The sequence below is a fragment of the Otolemur garnettii genome, unplaced genomic scaffold (genome assembly GCF_000181295.1).
Source record: "Otolemur garnettii isolate 467f Iridium unplaced genomic scaffold, OtoGar3 scaffold00020, whole genome shotgun sequence".
Taxonomy (NCBI): Eukaryota; Metazoa; Chordata; class Mammalia; order Primates; family Galagidae; genus Otolemur; species Otolemur garnettii.
In genome coordinates, this window is record NW_003852415.1 from 3,974,901 (window position 1) to 3,989,025 (window position 14,125).

The 14,125-nt window shown below is 40.5% G+C and overlaps 1 protein-coding gene and 2 pseudogenes across 2 annotated transcripts in view; all 3 read right to left on the reverse strand.

Annotated features, from left to right (window-relative positions):
• The window catches only part of NOXRED1 (NADP dependent oxidoreductase domain containing 1), a 30,654-nt gene extending 17,809 nt beyond the window's left edge, over positions 1-12,845 (reverse strand). The window contains exon 1 of the mRNA XM_003787065.2: positions 12,691-12,845. Coding sequence (XP_003787113.2) covers positions 12,691-12,845 — 155 coding nt within the window. The remainder of the gene's footprint in view (positions 1-12,690) is intronic.
• Positions 4,672-5,526, reverse strand: LOC100961616 (annotated as a pseudogene). The gene has a single exon (XR_001161144.1). The product of XR_001161144.1 is annotated as a 40S ribosomal protein S3a pseudogene (transcript).
• On the reverse strand, positions 7,606-8,415 carry LOC105886719 (annotated as a pseudogene).
• Positions 12,846-14,125: the final 1,280 nt, after the last annotated feature.

The window sequence follows — 14,125 nt, forward strand, 5'->3', positions numbered from 1 at the left end:
GATTCGAACCCGCTACCTTAGGTGTATGTGGCTGGCGCCTTAGCCACTTGAGCCACAGGCGCTGAGCCCTCAACCTGGTCTTAAACTTGTGAGCTCAGGCAGTCCACCCACCTTGGCCTTCCAGAGTGCTAGCATTACAGGCATGAGTCATCAGATCTTGATCCTTGTATTTCTCTTTTTGTGATTGGCTTATTTATTTAGCATAATGTCATTAAGCTTCATCCATATTTTTTTTTTGCTGTTGTTCTTTAGCAGGCCTGGACTGAGTTCGAACCCATCAGCCCTGGAGCATGTGGCCAGTGCCCTAACCACTGACCTATGGGTACCTCCAGATCCATATGAATTTTTGGATTTTGTTTTATTTCTACAAAAAATGCTCCTGGGATTTTCATAAGAATTGCATTGAATCTATTGCATTAGTCTGGGTAGTATGGACATTTTAATGTAATTAAGTCTTCTAATCCATGAATGTGGAATGTCTTTCCATTTATTTGTATATTCTTCAATTCTTCGGGCAGTATTTTGTAGCATAGTATACAAGTTTTTCCTCTCCTTGGTTAAATTTATTACTATTTTATTCTATCATAAATAAGGTTGTTTCCTCAATTTCCTTTGTAGATTGTTCATTGATAGTGTATGTGGCTAATTTTTGTTATGTTGATTTTGTATCCTGCAATTTTGTTGAATTCATTACTAGTTCTAACAGGCTTTTTGTGGAATTTTTAGGGGTTTCTACATATTAGATTATTTCATCTGTGAACAGAAATCATTTTATTTTTTCCTTTCCAATTTGAAAGTCTTTTATTTCTTTTTCTTACCTAATTGGTCTGGTTAGGATTTCTAGTACTGTCTTGAATAGAAGTGGTAAAAGTTGGGCATCCTTGTCTTGTTTCTGAACTTAGAGGAAAAGTGTCAGTTTTTCACCATGGAGTAAGATGTTAACTGTGGGATTTTCATATAGGGCCATTATTATATTAAGGCAATTTCCATCTATTACTGGTTTATGGTTTTTATTGTGAATGGGTGTTGAATTTTGTCAAATGCTTTTTCAGCATCAATTGAAATGATCATGGGATTTCTGTCTTTCCTTTTGTTAGTATGGTGTATTATATTGATTTTGTATTTGAATCATCCTTGCATTCCAGAAATAAATCCCCCTTGGTCATGGTGAATAATCCTTTTAGTGTGCTGTTGAATTCAATTTGCTATTACTTTCTTGAGAATATTGGCATTTTTTTCTTGTATCTTTGACTAGTTTTGGTGTCAGGGTAATGCTACCCTCATAAAATGAGTTTGCAAGTATTTCCTCCTCTTTCATTTTTAGGAAGAGTTTGAGAAAACTAGTGTTAATTCTTTTTCCTCCTCCCCTTCCTCCTCTTCCTTTTCTTCCTCTTATTCCTCCTTCCTCTTCCTCTTTATTTTTTGGAGACAGAGTTTTATTGTTGCTCAAGCTAGAGTGCTGTGGTGTCAGCCTAGCTCACAGCAACTTCAAATTCCTAGGTTCAAACAATTCTCCTGCCTCAGCCTCCTGAGTAGCTGGGACTATAGGCACCTGCCACACACCCAGCTAACTTTTCTATTTTTAGTAGAGATCAGATCTTGCTCTTGCACAAGCTGGTCTCGAATTTCTGAGCTCAAGCAATTCACCCACCTTGGCCTCCCAGAGTGCTAGGATTAAAGGCATGAGTCACCACACCTGGCCTTTTTCTAGTTCCTTGAAGTATAAATTAGGTTGTTCATTTGAGATCTTTATTTTATTTGTATTTATTATTATTTTTTTTTTTTTCAGTTTTTGGCCAGGGCTGGGTTTGAACCCGCCACCTCCAGTATCTGGGGCCGGCACCCTACTCCTTGAGCCACAAGCACCACCCAGATCTTTATTTTATTTTAAAGGAGGTATTTACCCCTATAAACTTTGCTGTTAGTACTGCTTTTGCTGCAGCCCATAAATTTTGGTATGTTTTATTTTCATTTTCATCTGTCCCAAGATACATATATTTTTTAAATTTCAGATTAGAGAGTACATGTTTTGTTTGCATACTTCATTTGTTTTTTTTCGCAAATTGAGTAAAGATTATAAGCCTGCCCCCTCCCAGATAGTGTGCACCATACCAAATAGGGTGAATTTACCCATCTCTTCTTCCCCCTTCTCCCAGACTGATTTCATTGAGATTTACTTCTGTACGTGCACCTGAGTGTTAATCAGATCCAATCTGGTATTGAATACATGTGTTTGGTCCTCCATTACTGTGATGCTTCACTCAGAATAAAGTTCTCCAGCTCCATCCAGGATGTCACAAAAGATACCAGATTGCTATTTTATGGCTGAATAGTACTCTATAGTATACATATTTATTAATCTACGGATATAGATTAAGTATTGATGGGCACTTGGGTTGTTTCCATAACTTTGCAATTGTGAATTATGCTGCTATAAACATTTTGGGGCAGGTATCCTTTTTATAAAATGACTTTTTTTTCTTTGGGATTACTGGGTCAAAAGGTAGATCTACTTTAAGTTCTTAGAGGTAGACCTCAAAGTTCTATGATTTTCCTTAGAGGTTGTACTAGTTTGCTGTCCTATCAACAGTGTACGAGAGTTCCTTTCTCTCTGCATCCATGCCAGCATCTGTTTTAGGACTTATTAATATGAGCCATTCTTGTTGGAGTTAGGTGATATCTCATTGTGGTTTTGATTTGCATTGCCCTAATGATTAGAGATGGTGAGCATTTTTTCTTGAGTTTGTTGGCCATTAGCCTATCTTCATTTGGGAAGTTTCTGTTCATGTCTTTGCCTATACATATCTATATTTTTATTGAATGGCAACTATGTACATTAATGCAATTCTGGGGTACAGTGTGGTGTTTTCACATACAATTCTTTGCCTATTTTTAATGTAGTTGTTTGGTTGTTTTTACTGATTTGCTTGGGTTCTTTGTAGATTCTGGTTATCAGTCCTTTATCAGATGTATGGCATGCAAATATTTTCTCCCATTCTGTGAGTTGTTTATTTGCTCTTTTGATTGTGTCTTTTGCTTTCTTTGGTGAGGCCAATATCAAGAGTTTTTGCAGCATTTTCTTCTAGGATTTTTAAAAATTAATTAATTTATTTATTTTTGCAGTTTGTGGCCGTGGCTGGGTTTGAACCCATCATCTCTGGCATATGGGGCTGGCGCCCTACTCCTTTGAGCCACAGGTGCCACCCTCTTCTAGGATTCTTAACAGTTTCTTGCCTTAAGATTAAGTCTTTTATTCATCATGATTTAATTTTTGAGTTGTGAGAGGTGTGGATCCTGTTCTCCCAGCACAATTTATTGAACAGGGATTCTTTTCTCCAGTGTATATTTTTATCTATTCTGCCAAAAATCAGTTGAGGAAGTTGGGTTTTGTTCAAAAATTTCTGAGTGAGTTTACTTTGGTGGTAGAGCATTGTGCTGGGCATTGTGGAGGATGGGTCTCCACAATGGAGAAACAAACAGGTTGACCTTTCTGTAGCAGAAAAGAACTGAAGGGTGGGGGCGGAGCGCCACAGCTGAGATTTAAACCTAATACCGTGGTTTCTTAGGATAGGGTAGAGGTTGGCTGATATCTTAACAGAGCTAGCTTGCACTATCTCACCAAGTAGGTCCTCAGAGTCTCCAGCCAAAACTCTGAAAGGGGCCTTTGTAAGGATGTAGGGGATAAGCCACAATTACAAAACCTAGTGCTTTGGTAAGGGACCGATTGTCTCTATTACCTGGGAGCCCCAGTTCAATCTCACCATACCAGTTCTATTCTGGCAACATGAATAAGCAGAGTAGATCAGAGTATAACTGAAGAGGCCATGCATAGACAAATGGCTGAAATATCAGAAAACTAATTCAGAATATGGATAGCAAATAAGAGAATAGAATGGAAGAAAGGTTAGAAATTGAAATTCAAAGAGTAGATCTAAAGTTGTCTCCAGAAGTTAATGAATTCAAAGACAAAGTCACCAAGACATTTGCACCATTTTACCATTTGCATGGAATACCTTTTCTGTCCTTTCACTTTCAGTCTATGTGTGTCCTTGTATCTACAGTGAGTCACATGTAGGTAGCATATAGGTTGGATCTTTTTTTTCAATCCATTCAGCCACTCTGTGTCTTTTGATTGAGAAGTTTTACATTTTAATCTATTTACATTTAAAGTAATTACTGATAAGTCAGGACTTAACATTGCCATTTTGTTGTTTTCTATATCTCTTGTAGTCATTTTGTTCCTCTCTTCCTCTTTTGCTACCTTCCTTTGGATTTTTTTTGTAATGACATGTCTTGATCCCTCATTTTCTTTTATGTATCTTTGATTGGTATTTTCTTTGTGGTTACCATAGGAAATTACTTAAGATTTAGTAAGATTTTTATCTTATAGCAAACTATTTATTTTATTTATATTCATATTTTTTACAGTAGTCTTTTATTTATTTATTTATTTTTTTGAGGCAGAGTCTCACTTGGTCACCCTCAGTAGAGTGCTATGGCATCTTAGCTCACAACCACCTCAAACTCTTGGGCTCAAGCAATTCTTTTGCCTCAGCCTCCCATGTAGCTAGGACTACATGCACCCACCACAATGCCTGGCTATTTTTAGAGATGAGGTCTCACTCTAGCTCAGAGCTGGTCTTGAACTTTTTTTCTTTTTTTAAATCACAAATAGGATTCTTTATTTGTCATTATTAAAAGCCTAAATTTTAGACAGATTCTTGGACTGGTGGTTCATATCCATCAGCTCGCTCAACTTTAGCACCTGTCTCGTCCCCAGTAGCTTTTCCAGAACTACGACCTTCACTATGAAGCTCCATGAGTTTTCCCAACTCAAACTTGGGTTTCTTCAGCATTTTTACTTTTCTAACGAAGACATCATGGAGAGGATAAATAGATTGGCATGCCTTTTCTATGTCTTTTCCAATGCTATCTGGAATCAATTTATTGACAACTTCTTTCAAGTCATTTGTCTGCACCTCTCTGCTCATGATTTCCATCATTTTCTTCCAGATTTGGCGAACCTGTTGGTGCTGGGCATAAGAGGTCTTCTGTATCTGATTGTTGCGTTTTTTAGTAAAACCAACACAGAACAGACAAAGCAAATAATCATCGGTAGTCTTAACATCAACATGAGCTTCAATCATAGTCTGCCATTTTTTAACCATAGAACACATTTTGTTATGGGTAAGATCCATGCCATGGAAGTTAGTCAGGCAGTTTTTGCCCTGAACATCTTCAGTAATCAGCTTGAATTTTCTAAATGCAACTTCATCATTCTGGAGATCAGCAAGACTCACTTCAAACACACGACCTTTGAGGCCATCAGATGCAATTTTGGTTCCTTGAGTCCTGGTGACTAGTGTTTTCCCAATATTTCTTATATTGAACATAGCAGGTGCCTTCACATCATACCAATCTTTCTTAGAAAATGGATCAACCACTTTCTTCTTGGCTCCCTTTTTGCTGCCTTTTGTAAGGCACTTGTTCTTGCCTACTGCCATGATGGTGCTCAGCGAGCCAAAAGGAGGTCTTGAACTCTTGAGCTCAGGCAATCTACCTGCCTCGGCCTCCCAAGTGCTGGGATTAAAGGCATGAACCACTGTGCTTGACCTCAGTAGTCTTTTATTTTTTAATACCTATTATGCCATGAATTCATGGGGAATAGGTTCCAGCACTTAATGCTCCTGCTCACCTGGTTCTCTTGGTGCTCCTGTGTGCTATGCTGTACACCATGAATTCATAGGGAATGGGTTCCAGGAACTCAGGCTCCTCTCCGTTGGTTCTCACAAAGTGTGCTTCTCTGGGTGGAGCAGCTGGCATTTTAGTTGAACCCAGGAACCTTTCTCTTTGGCTGCCTTCTCTTTCTGATCATTTTTCTTCACACATTTTAGAAAGCTGTCTTAGCTCTTAGAGTGCTTAATATGCTCCATACTGACATTAATCCTCTTGGCAAGTATCTTGCCCTTGTTTGTTTTCAATAATGCCAGCAGCATGCTGGGGAACATTATAGACTCTGCCACTTTTTGCCATGGTCACACGTGTGGGGCATGCCCTTCTGAACAGTCCTCATTCCCTTGATGTCTACACTATCACCTTCCATTCATTCTTTCGTCTTTTCTTTTTTTTTTTGTAGAGACGGAGTCTCACTTTATCTCCCTCAGTAGAGTGCCGTGGCGTCACACAGCTCACAGCAACCTCCAACTCCTGGGCTTAGGCGATTCTCTTGCCTCAGCCTCCTGAGCAGCTGGCACTACAGGAGCTGGCTGCAACGCCCGGCTATTTTTTTGTTGCAGTTTGGTGGGTGCCAGGTTTGAACCTGCCACCCTTGGTATATGGGGCCAGTGCCCTACCCCTATCTTGTAGATTCACATGGATGTGGCCAAAGGAACAACCACGTCTTCTAAAAGGCCTAGAGAACATGTATCAGGTGCCTCTCCTCTTTCCCTTTGTGTTTGTCATTTTGGTGAATTACTGGAAGATGGTATCTCCAGCTGGAAGGATAACAACCTATTTTAAGCTGATAACAGTTTAACTCTTATCACATGCAAAAACTGTACTTCTTTTATCCCTCCCCCCATTTTTCATTACTGATCCTACAAATTATATCTTTTGTATTTTGTATCCATTTACATAGTTTTATAGTAAGAGTTACTTTTTAAACCTTTATCTTTTAAATCCTATATCTGAATTGCACCTGTGGCTCAGAGGGTAGGGCGCCGGCCCCATATACTGAGGGTGGAGGGTTCAAACACAGCCTCGGCCAAACTGCAACAAAAAGCTGGGCATTGTGGCAGGCGCCTGTAGTCCTAGCTACTTGGGAGGCTGAGGCAAGAGAATTGCCTAAGCCCAGGAGTTGGAGGTTGCTGTGAGCTGTGTGATGCCACGGCACTCTACCGAGAGTGATAAAGTGGGACTCTGTCTGGGGCGGCACCTGTGGTTCAAGGAGTAGCGTGCCAGCCCCATATACTGGAGTTGGTGAGTCCAAACCCGGCCCCAGCCAAAAAAAAAAAAAATTATTTATGCACCACCCATTACAATATCACAGTACTATGTGTATTCACCTTAACCAAAGGCTATATATTAGTACTTTTGTATACTTTCATGTTTCTGTCTAGCATCTGTTCCTATCACTTAAGGACTCCTGTTAGCATTTCTTGTAACGCAAGTCCAGTGGTGATGCACTCTTTCAGCTTTTGTTTGTGTGGAAAGGTCTTCACTTGTCCTTGATTTTTAAATTTTCATTAGAAACAAGGTCTTGCTCTGTTGCCCAGGTTAGAGTGCAGTGGCACAGTCATAGCTTATTATAGCCTAGAACTCCTGGCCTCAAGCATCTCCTTGATTTTTGAAGGACTGTTTTACCAGATACAGTAATCTTATGGGTTTTTTTTCTTTCAGGACTTTGGTTATATCAAGCCTGCCTTCTGCCCTACAATGATACTGCTGATATACCCACATAATCTAATGGAAACTCCTTTGTGTGTGACAAACTGCATTTTTCTTGTTGCTTTCTTGCTGTTCTTTATCTTTGACTTTTTTTTTTTGCTTAATGAATAAATTTATTGTTTTTAATCTGAAAACCCTCATATAAAATTGCTGTTTGGTTTAGCTTTCAGCAACTCGCTCCTGTGTTCTATGGAAGCTTGCCTGATCTTTCTTCTGGGCAAGGCCCATTTTGGGATGGTTCCATCCCTTCTTTTTAACTTCTTTCTTGGGCTTCTTCTCATAGATTGGGTATCTTGTATAGAAGCATGAGCTTTCTTTTACATCTCCATCATGTCTGGAGTGACGTTCTTTATATTGAGAGAACGGCTTTTTGTAAGAATCTTCATCTTCTTCCATTAGGTAATGCATATAATCTGCAACTTTCTGCCTCATTATATGTTTCCAATGTACTTCGGCATTAAATTCCTTGCTTTCAGAATCATAACCAGGGAATCATTTGGTACTGTGAGGGATAGACAAGCTGCCATCCACAGCTCCTTTCTTTATTGCCAGTGGTAGTCCTAGCAAGGCCTGCAAACAAATACATGATAAAGCACCATGCTGGCCACCGATGCTTTCCACATTGTATTCATTGCCAATCACCTCCACTTGGCCTTCCTAGAACTTGCCAAACCTATCCAGAAGCCTGTGGGCGAGCAGCAGGCCAGTACAACATGCTGCAGCATTATTTGTCAGGCCAACCTTCACACCGTATTTTGGTAGTTCATGTGCATAAGCTGTGCAGACTATCACATTCCCTTCTATACAGGTAGAAGCAATCTGACAAATGATGTCTCTGTTATTCACACGAACTATCATTCTGTATTTGGGTGTGTTGTATCTATTTTCATCCTGTATCACCAAGCATTTCTAAGCATAGTAATCAGTTTTACCCTCTCGTTGTCTTCTAACTTTCATTTAGTATCTCTTAAAGTAGGTCTCCTTTTTTTTTCAAATTGAAATGTATTTATTAGAATACTAATAAATGCAGATAAAAAACACCCACATACAGAAAAAGAGAAAAACACTCAAAAATGCCATTACAGATTAGGCAAGTTAGTTGGCAGAAATGAGTCCTTTAGGGTATACAAAATGTTAACATTTGCCCAGGGATTTCCCATAGATGGCATACTCCACAGGACTTATTTGGAAGGGTAGGTCTTATTTTTGACAACTTTAACAAACCCCATCTGCAGAATAGAGACCCGTGTTGGTGGCCCCACACAAACTTGCAGCTATCTTTGACTTTGGATGGTTTGATCATAACGTGTCTCTGTATGGTGCTCTTTAGGTTCATCCAAGTTAGTGTTCTTTCAGTTTCTTGAATTTGGATGTTCATTTCCTTCCTCAGATTGGGACGTTTAGGGCCTTTATTTCTTCAAATAAGCTGTCTGTATCTTTCCTTCTCTTCTTCTTCTGAGAGTCCCATAATGTCTATATTGGCCCACTTCATGGTATCCCCTAAGTCCCTTAGACTTCTTCACCTTCTTTATTCTTTTTTCCTTTATTTTCATTTTTGAGACAAAGTCTGTCAACCCAGCTAGCGTGCAGTGGCATCACCATAGCTCCAACTCCTGGGCTCAAGTAATTCTCCTGCTTTAGCCTGCAAAGTATCTGGGACTATAGGCTCACACTACTATGCCCAGATGACTTTTCTATTTTTTTGTAGAAACAGGTTCTCATTCTTGTCCAGACTTGTCTCAAACTACTGACTTCAAGTGATAATCCCTGCCTTTGCTTCCCAGAATGCTAGGATTACAGGCATGAGTCATTGTGCCTGGCCTTTATTCCTCTTTTTGCTCTCTGACTTGATAATTTCAAGTCACCCATCTTCCAGTTCACTGGCTTTTGCTTTTGCTTAATCAAGTCTGATGTTTAACTGCTGTAGTGAATTTTTTTCAATTCAGTTATTATGTTCCTCAGTCATGGAATTTGTTTGGTTCTTTTTTACAGTTTCTCTTTGTTGATATTCTCTTTTGTTTATGTATTATATTACTGATTTCATTTAGCTATTTATTCATGTTCTCTTATAACTCACTGAGTCTAAAATTATTTTGGATTCTTTATTAGGTAACTCATATATCTCTGTTTCTTTAGGGTTGGTTTCCAGAGATTTCATTTGTTCCTGTGATTGGGCCATATTTTGTTGTTTCATCATATGCCTTGTTATCTCTTGTTGGAACTTGGGCATTTGAAAAAAGTCACCACATCTCCCAATCTTTATAGACTGGCTTCATACAGGGGAAGACCCTTAGCAATCAGCTCAGCCAGAGATTCTGGTGACTTTTCGTTTTTTTGTTTTTTTTTTTTTGAGACAGAGCCTCAAGCTGTCCCCCTGGGTAGAGTGCCGTGGCATTACAGCTCACAGCAACCTCCAACTCCTGGGCTCAAGCGAGTCTCCTGCCTCTGCCTCCCAAGTAGCTGGGACCACAGGTGCCCGCCACAACACCTGGCTATTTTTTGGTTGCAGCCGTCATTGTTGTTTGGCGGGTCCGGGCTGGGGATTCGAACCCGCCACCTTAGGTGTACATGGCTGGCACCTTAGCCAGTTGAGCTATAGGACCCGAGCCCTGGTGTCTTTTCAAATTTTTTCTGAGAATGTTTTCTCTGGACCTGGCTTTGTATTTTTCTAATTAGAGTGGTTTGCCTGTTTCTTCTGCAAGGACTCGTAACCTCTTGCTCTCTCTGGTGTCTGCATTACTTCAGGTTCTCCGTGCTGCAACAAGCTACTGAACTTTCTTTGTTCTCATCCAAAATATGGTGGTTCCCTGTCCCAAGCAATGTGAGACAAAAACCAATCCCTCAGAAAGCCCCTGAAAAGCTAGAATGTTGGACATACTTTCTACTTTTTTCTGTTTCTCCAGGGGAGAAGCCATAAATTAGGCATTTCCTCCTAATTACACGGAATTGTGCTGACTTGAGAAGGGCTATCTTAAGTGCAATTTTTTTCTTACCTCTTTCAAAGCAGTTATTCTTGGCTTTGTACTTGCCTGGGGTAATATAACTTCTTTTTTTTTGAGACAGAGCCTCAAGCTGTCACCCTGAGTAGAGTGCTATGGCATCACAGCTCACAGCAACCTCCAATTCCTGGGCTCAAGAGATTCTCCTGCCTCTACCTCCCCACCACAATGCACGGCTGTTTTTTGGTTGCAGCCATCACTGTTGTTTGGTGGGCCGGGGCTGGATTCAAACCCGCCAGCTCAGGTGTATGTCGCTGGTGCCTTAGCCACTTGAGCCACAGGCGCCGAGCAGAGTACTATAACTTCTTAGCTGGTTTCTAAAGTTCTCATAAATGCTTTTTGGACTATATATTGTTGAGAAGTTATTGTCTCTGGAGTTACAAGATCTGTAGCTTCCTGTTCTTCCATCTTGCTGATATCACTCTGAGACAGCTATCAATTTTCATTGCTTCTGCACTGCTCTGCTACCATATACCTATACTCTTTCTAGTTTGCTATTTCAGTCTGTACAGATCTGAGAAACCAGATAGCTTAGTTTTTAAATAATGTTATGATTTATAAAATTAAATAGTTTATAAAATAAAACAGACCTGAGAAACTGAGATGAGGGATTTGAGACAACTCTTTCCAGAGGTTCATTTACTGTTGGTTCTGGATGTGTTTTCTTAGCCCAAGATTAACAAAGTCAGACCTCTGAATACACAAAGCATTCATTTTGTTGTTATAGGACAAACATTTGTTTTGTATTTCTGTAAAAATTAGAGTTTTAAAGCTCTGGATTTTCCATATAAGCATCACAAAACACATTCTATTTAAGGTTCCGCTCCTGGTTTAAATAACATTTTCTCTTAGTGGCTGGTCTTTCCAAATATGAAATGCCTCCTGTAAATTTCACGCTTTTTTTTTTTTTCTAATCTTGAGTACAACCAATAGGGTTTATGCATCCCTATCAGTAAGCCAATCAGTAAACTTACTGAGATAGCCTGCCTCTTTGGATATATGCTATACCTGTTAAACACATTCAATTCAGATCTGGTCCTCTTATGCAGAAATTAACCTAACTTCAGAGAAAAGCAAAATAAGAAGTAGGAGGAGGATGTGATGGATACTCCCAGAGTAACCTGGAATTACAGAATCCAGGACCCTAATTCTAAGTACCTGGCTAACATATATTTTCTTTATTTTTTTGAGACAGAGCCTCAAGCTGTTACCCTCAGTAAAATGTCGTAGCATCACAGCTCACAGCAACCTCCAACTCCTGGGCTCAAGGGATTCTCCTGCCTCTGCCTCCCACTCAGCTGGGACTATAGGCACCTGCCACAACGCCCGGCTATTTTTTCTTTTTCTTTCTTTCTTTCTTTTTTTTTTTTGAGACAGACTCATTTTTTTGCCCTCTGTAGAGTGCTGTAGCATCATAGCTCACAGCAATTGCAAACTCTTGGGCTCAAGCGATTCTCTTGTCTCAGCCTCCCAAGTAGTTGGGACTACAGGCGCCTGCCACAATACCTGACTATTTTGTTGCTGTTGTTTGTTTAGCAGCCCCAGTCTGGGTTAGAACCCACTGGTCCCAGTGCATGTGGCTAGTGCCCTAACACTGAGGTACGGGCGCTGAGCCCCAGCTATTTTTTCATTGCAGCTATCATTGTTGTTTGGTGGGCCCCGGCTGGATTTGAACCCGCCAGCTCAGGTGTATGTGGCTGGCGCCTTAGCCGCTTGAGCCACAGGCACTGAGCCACATACATTTCTTATTTAGGTGTCTGCAGCTACTTTGTAGAAAGACAGCAGAAACCAGGACTGGACTGAGCTTCTCTGCAAATAAATATTCTGGATTTCAAGCAAGTCATCTGGCTATAGGGACGGAGAAGTCCCATGTAGCTTTCCAGTGAGGAAGCATTTCACTATTAGTTCTGCCTCAAAGAAAAATACTGACCCCATTTGCATTCCTTGCCAATAGACAAGGAATGGCTAGTCATTAGCAGCTGTGGAAGACAAGCTGGTGATGATGATGAGTGAATAAACAGATGAACGATCATTTAACCAATCTATGTACAGATTCATGCTTATATAACCATAGCCAGGAGGCCCTGGTATGGATTTTCTTGCTCCTTTCAGACCAGGAGTGACTAACTCTAGGTGAAAAAGGACAATCCCCCTGGTAAATTTATTCTCAAATATAAAAAGTTTAAGTCACTTAAATTCTCAGCAGTGAGATTTTTGTCTTGCTCAACTTGCAGACCTAGCTTACCTCAAATTACGTACTACTTTGCAGAAGAAGATTGCATGGGCACAGGCGTTGATCATCAGTCCCCGAGAACGGCCCAGCAAATACACCAAGATCCTATCTTCCTGTCGCATCCCATACTCAAACTGCAGGGACTCAAGGTCCTCTAGCAGGTCCATTTCCAAGCCACCATCTCCTGCAGTGACAGATACTAATCAGTTTGGCTCCCTATCATTGAAAGAGATAAAGGGCATGTGTGTGGTGGTGTGTCACTAATGCCCTTGATGATGAACTTCAGCACCTCTTTTCTCTTCCTCTTTCCTCCCAGATTCTGAACTTGTTCACTTCTGCGTGTGTGTGGCGGGGGGCGGGGGGGAGGGGCGCCTTGAGGATTCCTAATCACTGACAGCCCATGGATCCAGGATTCATGAACAATCTGAACAGAAACCCAAAGTCACGATTCTCCACATAGGCTGCAGGCACATTTTTCAGCAGATGAATTTACATGAGCAACAGATGAAGTGTTCATAGGCCAGATCCTTCTCCCTTTCATTCCCTCCAAGGTTTTGGAAGTAGGTCTGAACACTTAGGACTATGTGTTCAAAAAAAATTTTTTTTTAATTCTTCCCTTTCAGTAAACTCTGTTTCCCACAGGATAGAAAAAAGCCCAGACTGGCTCAGCGCCCAGAGCACAGTGGTTATGGAGCCTGCCACATACACCAAGGCTGGTACGTTCGAACCCAGCCCAGGCCAGCTAAGCAACAATGACAACTGCAAGAAAAAAATAGCCGGGTGTTGTGGTGGGTACCTGTAGTCCCAGCTACTTGGGAAGCTGAAGCAACAGAATCACTTAAGCCTAAGAGTTTGAGGTTGCTGTTGAGCTGTAACACCACAGCACTCTACCGAGGGCAACATAGTGAGACTTTTGTCTCAAAAAAAAAAAGCCCAGACTAAGTATCACTGGTCCCTGTCTCAGGCAGGGATATCTAGATTTTACAAAATAAACCCAGAGACATATAAACTCATCTACATACATCTATCACCAAACAGAGAAGATCGGCCCTACTCCTCCATACTTCTGGTCCTAGAAGGGAAGGACTAAATTTCTAAGAATTACCCAAGAAACTTGCCATTATGACTCCTTAGCTACCAGATTACTTCAGTCTCTGAGTCTTAAAGGGGCAAGCCCCACTTAGAGGTTTTCCTGATCTGCACATGAGGACATAAGTACCTTGCACTACTTATAGGGGTACTACATACAGCAGGGTAGTATGGGACCTTCCCAACTCAAGATTCCCGACTTCTAGTGTTGTTACAGAACAGTGATGTTCTAGTGATGTTACTGAAACATCATATAGATCTTAGCACTATTTATTTTTCCAACCCATTCTTGTTATGTTCAAAGAAATCAATAAAATTTTGAGGTGAAATATAGTTAACATAAAATTAGTCATTTTAA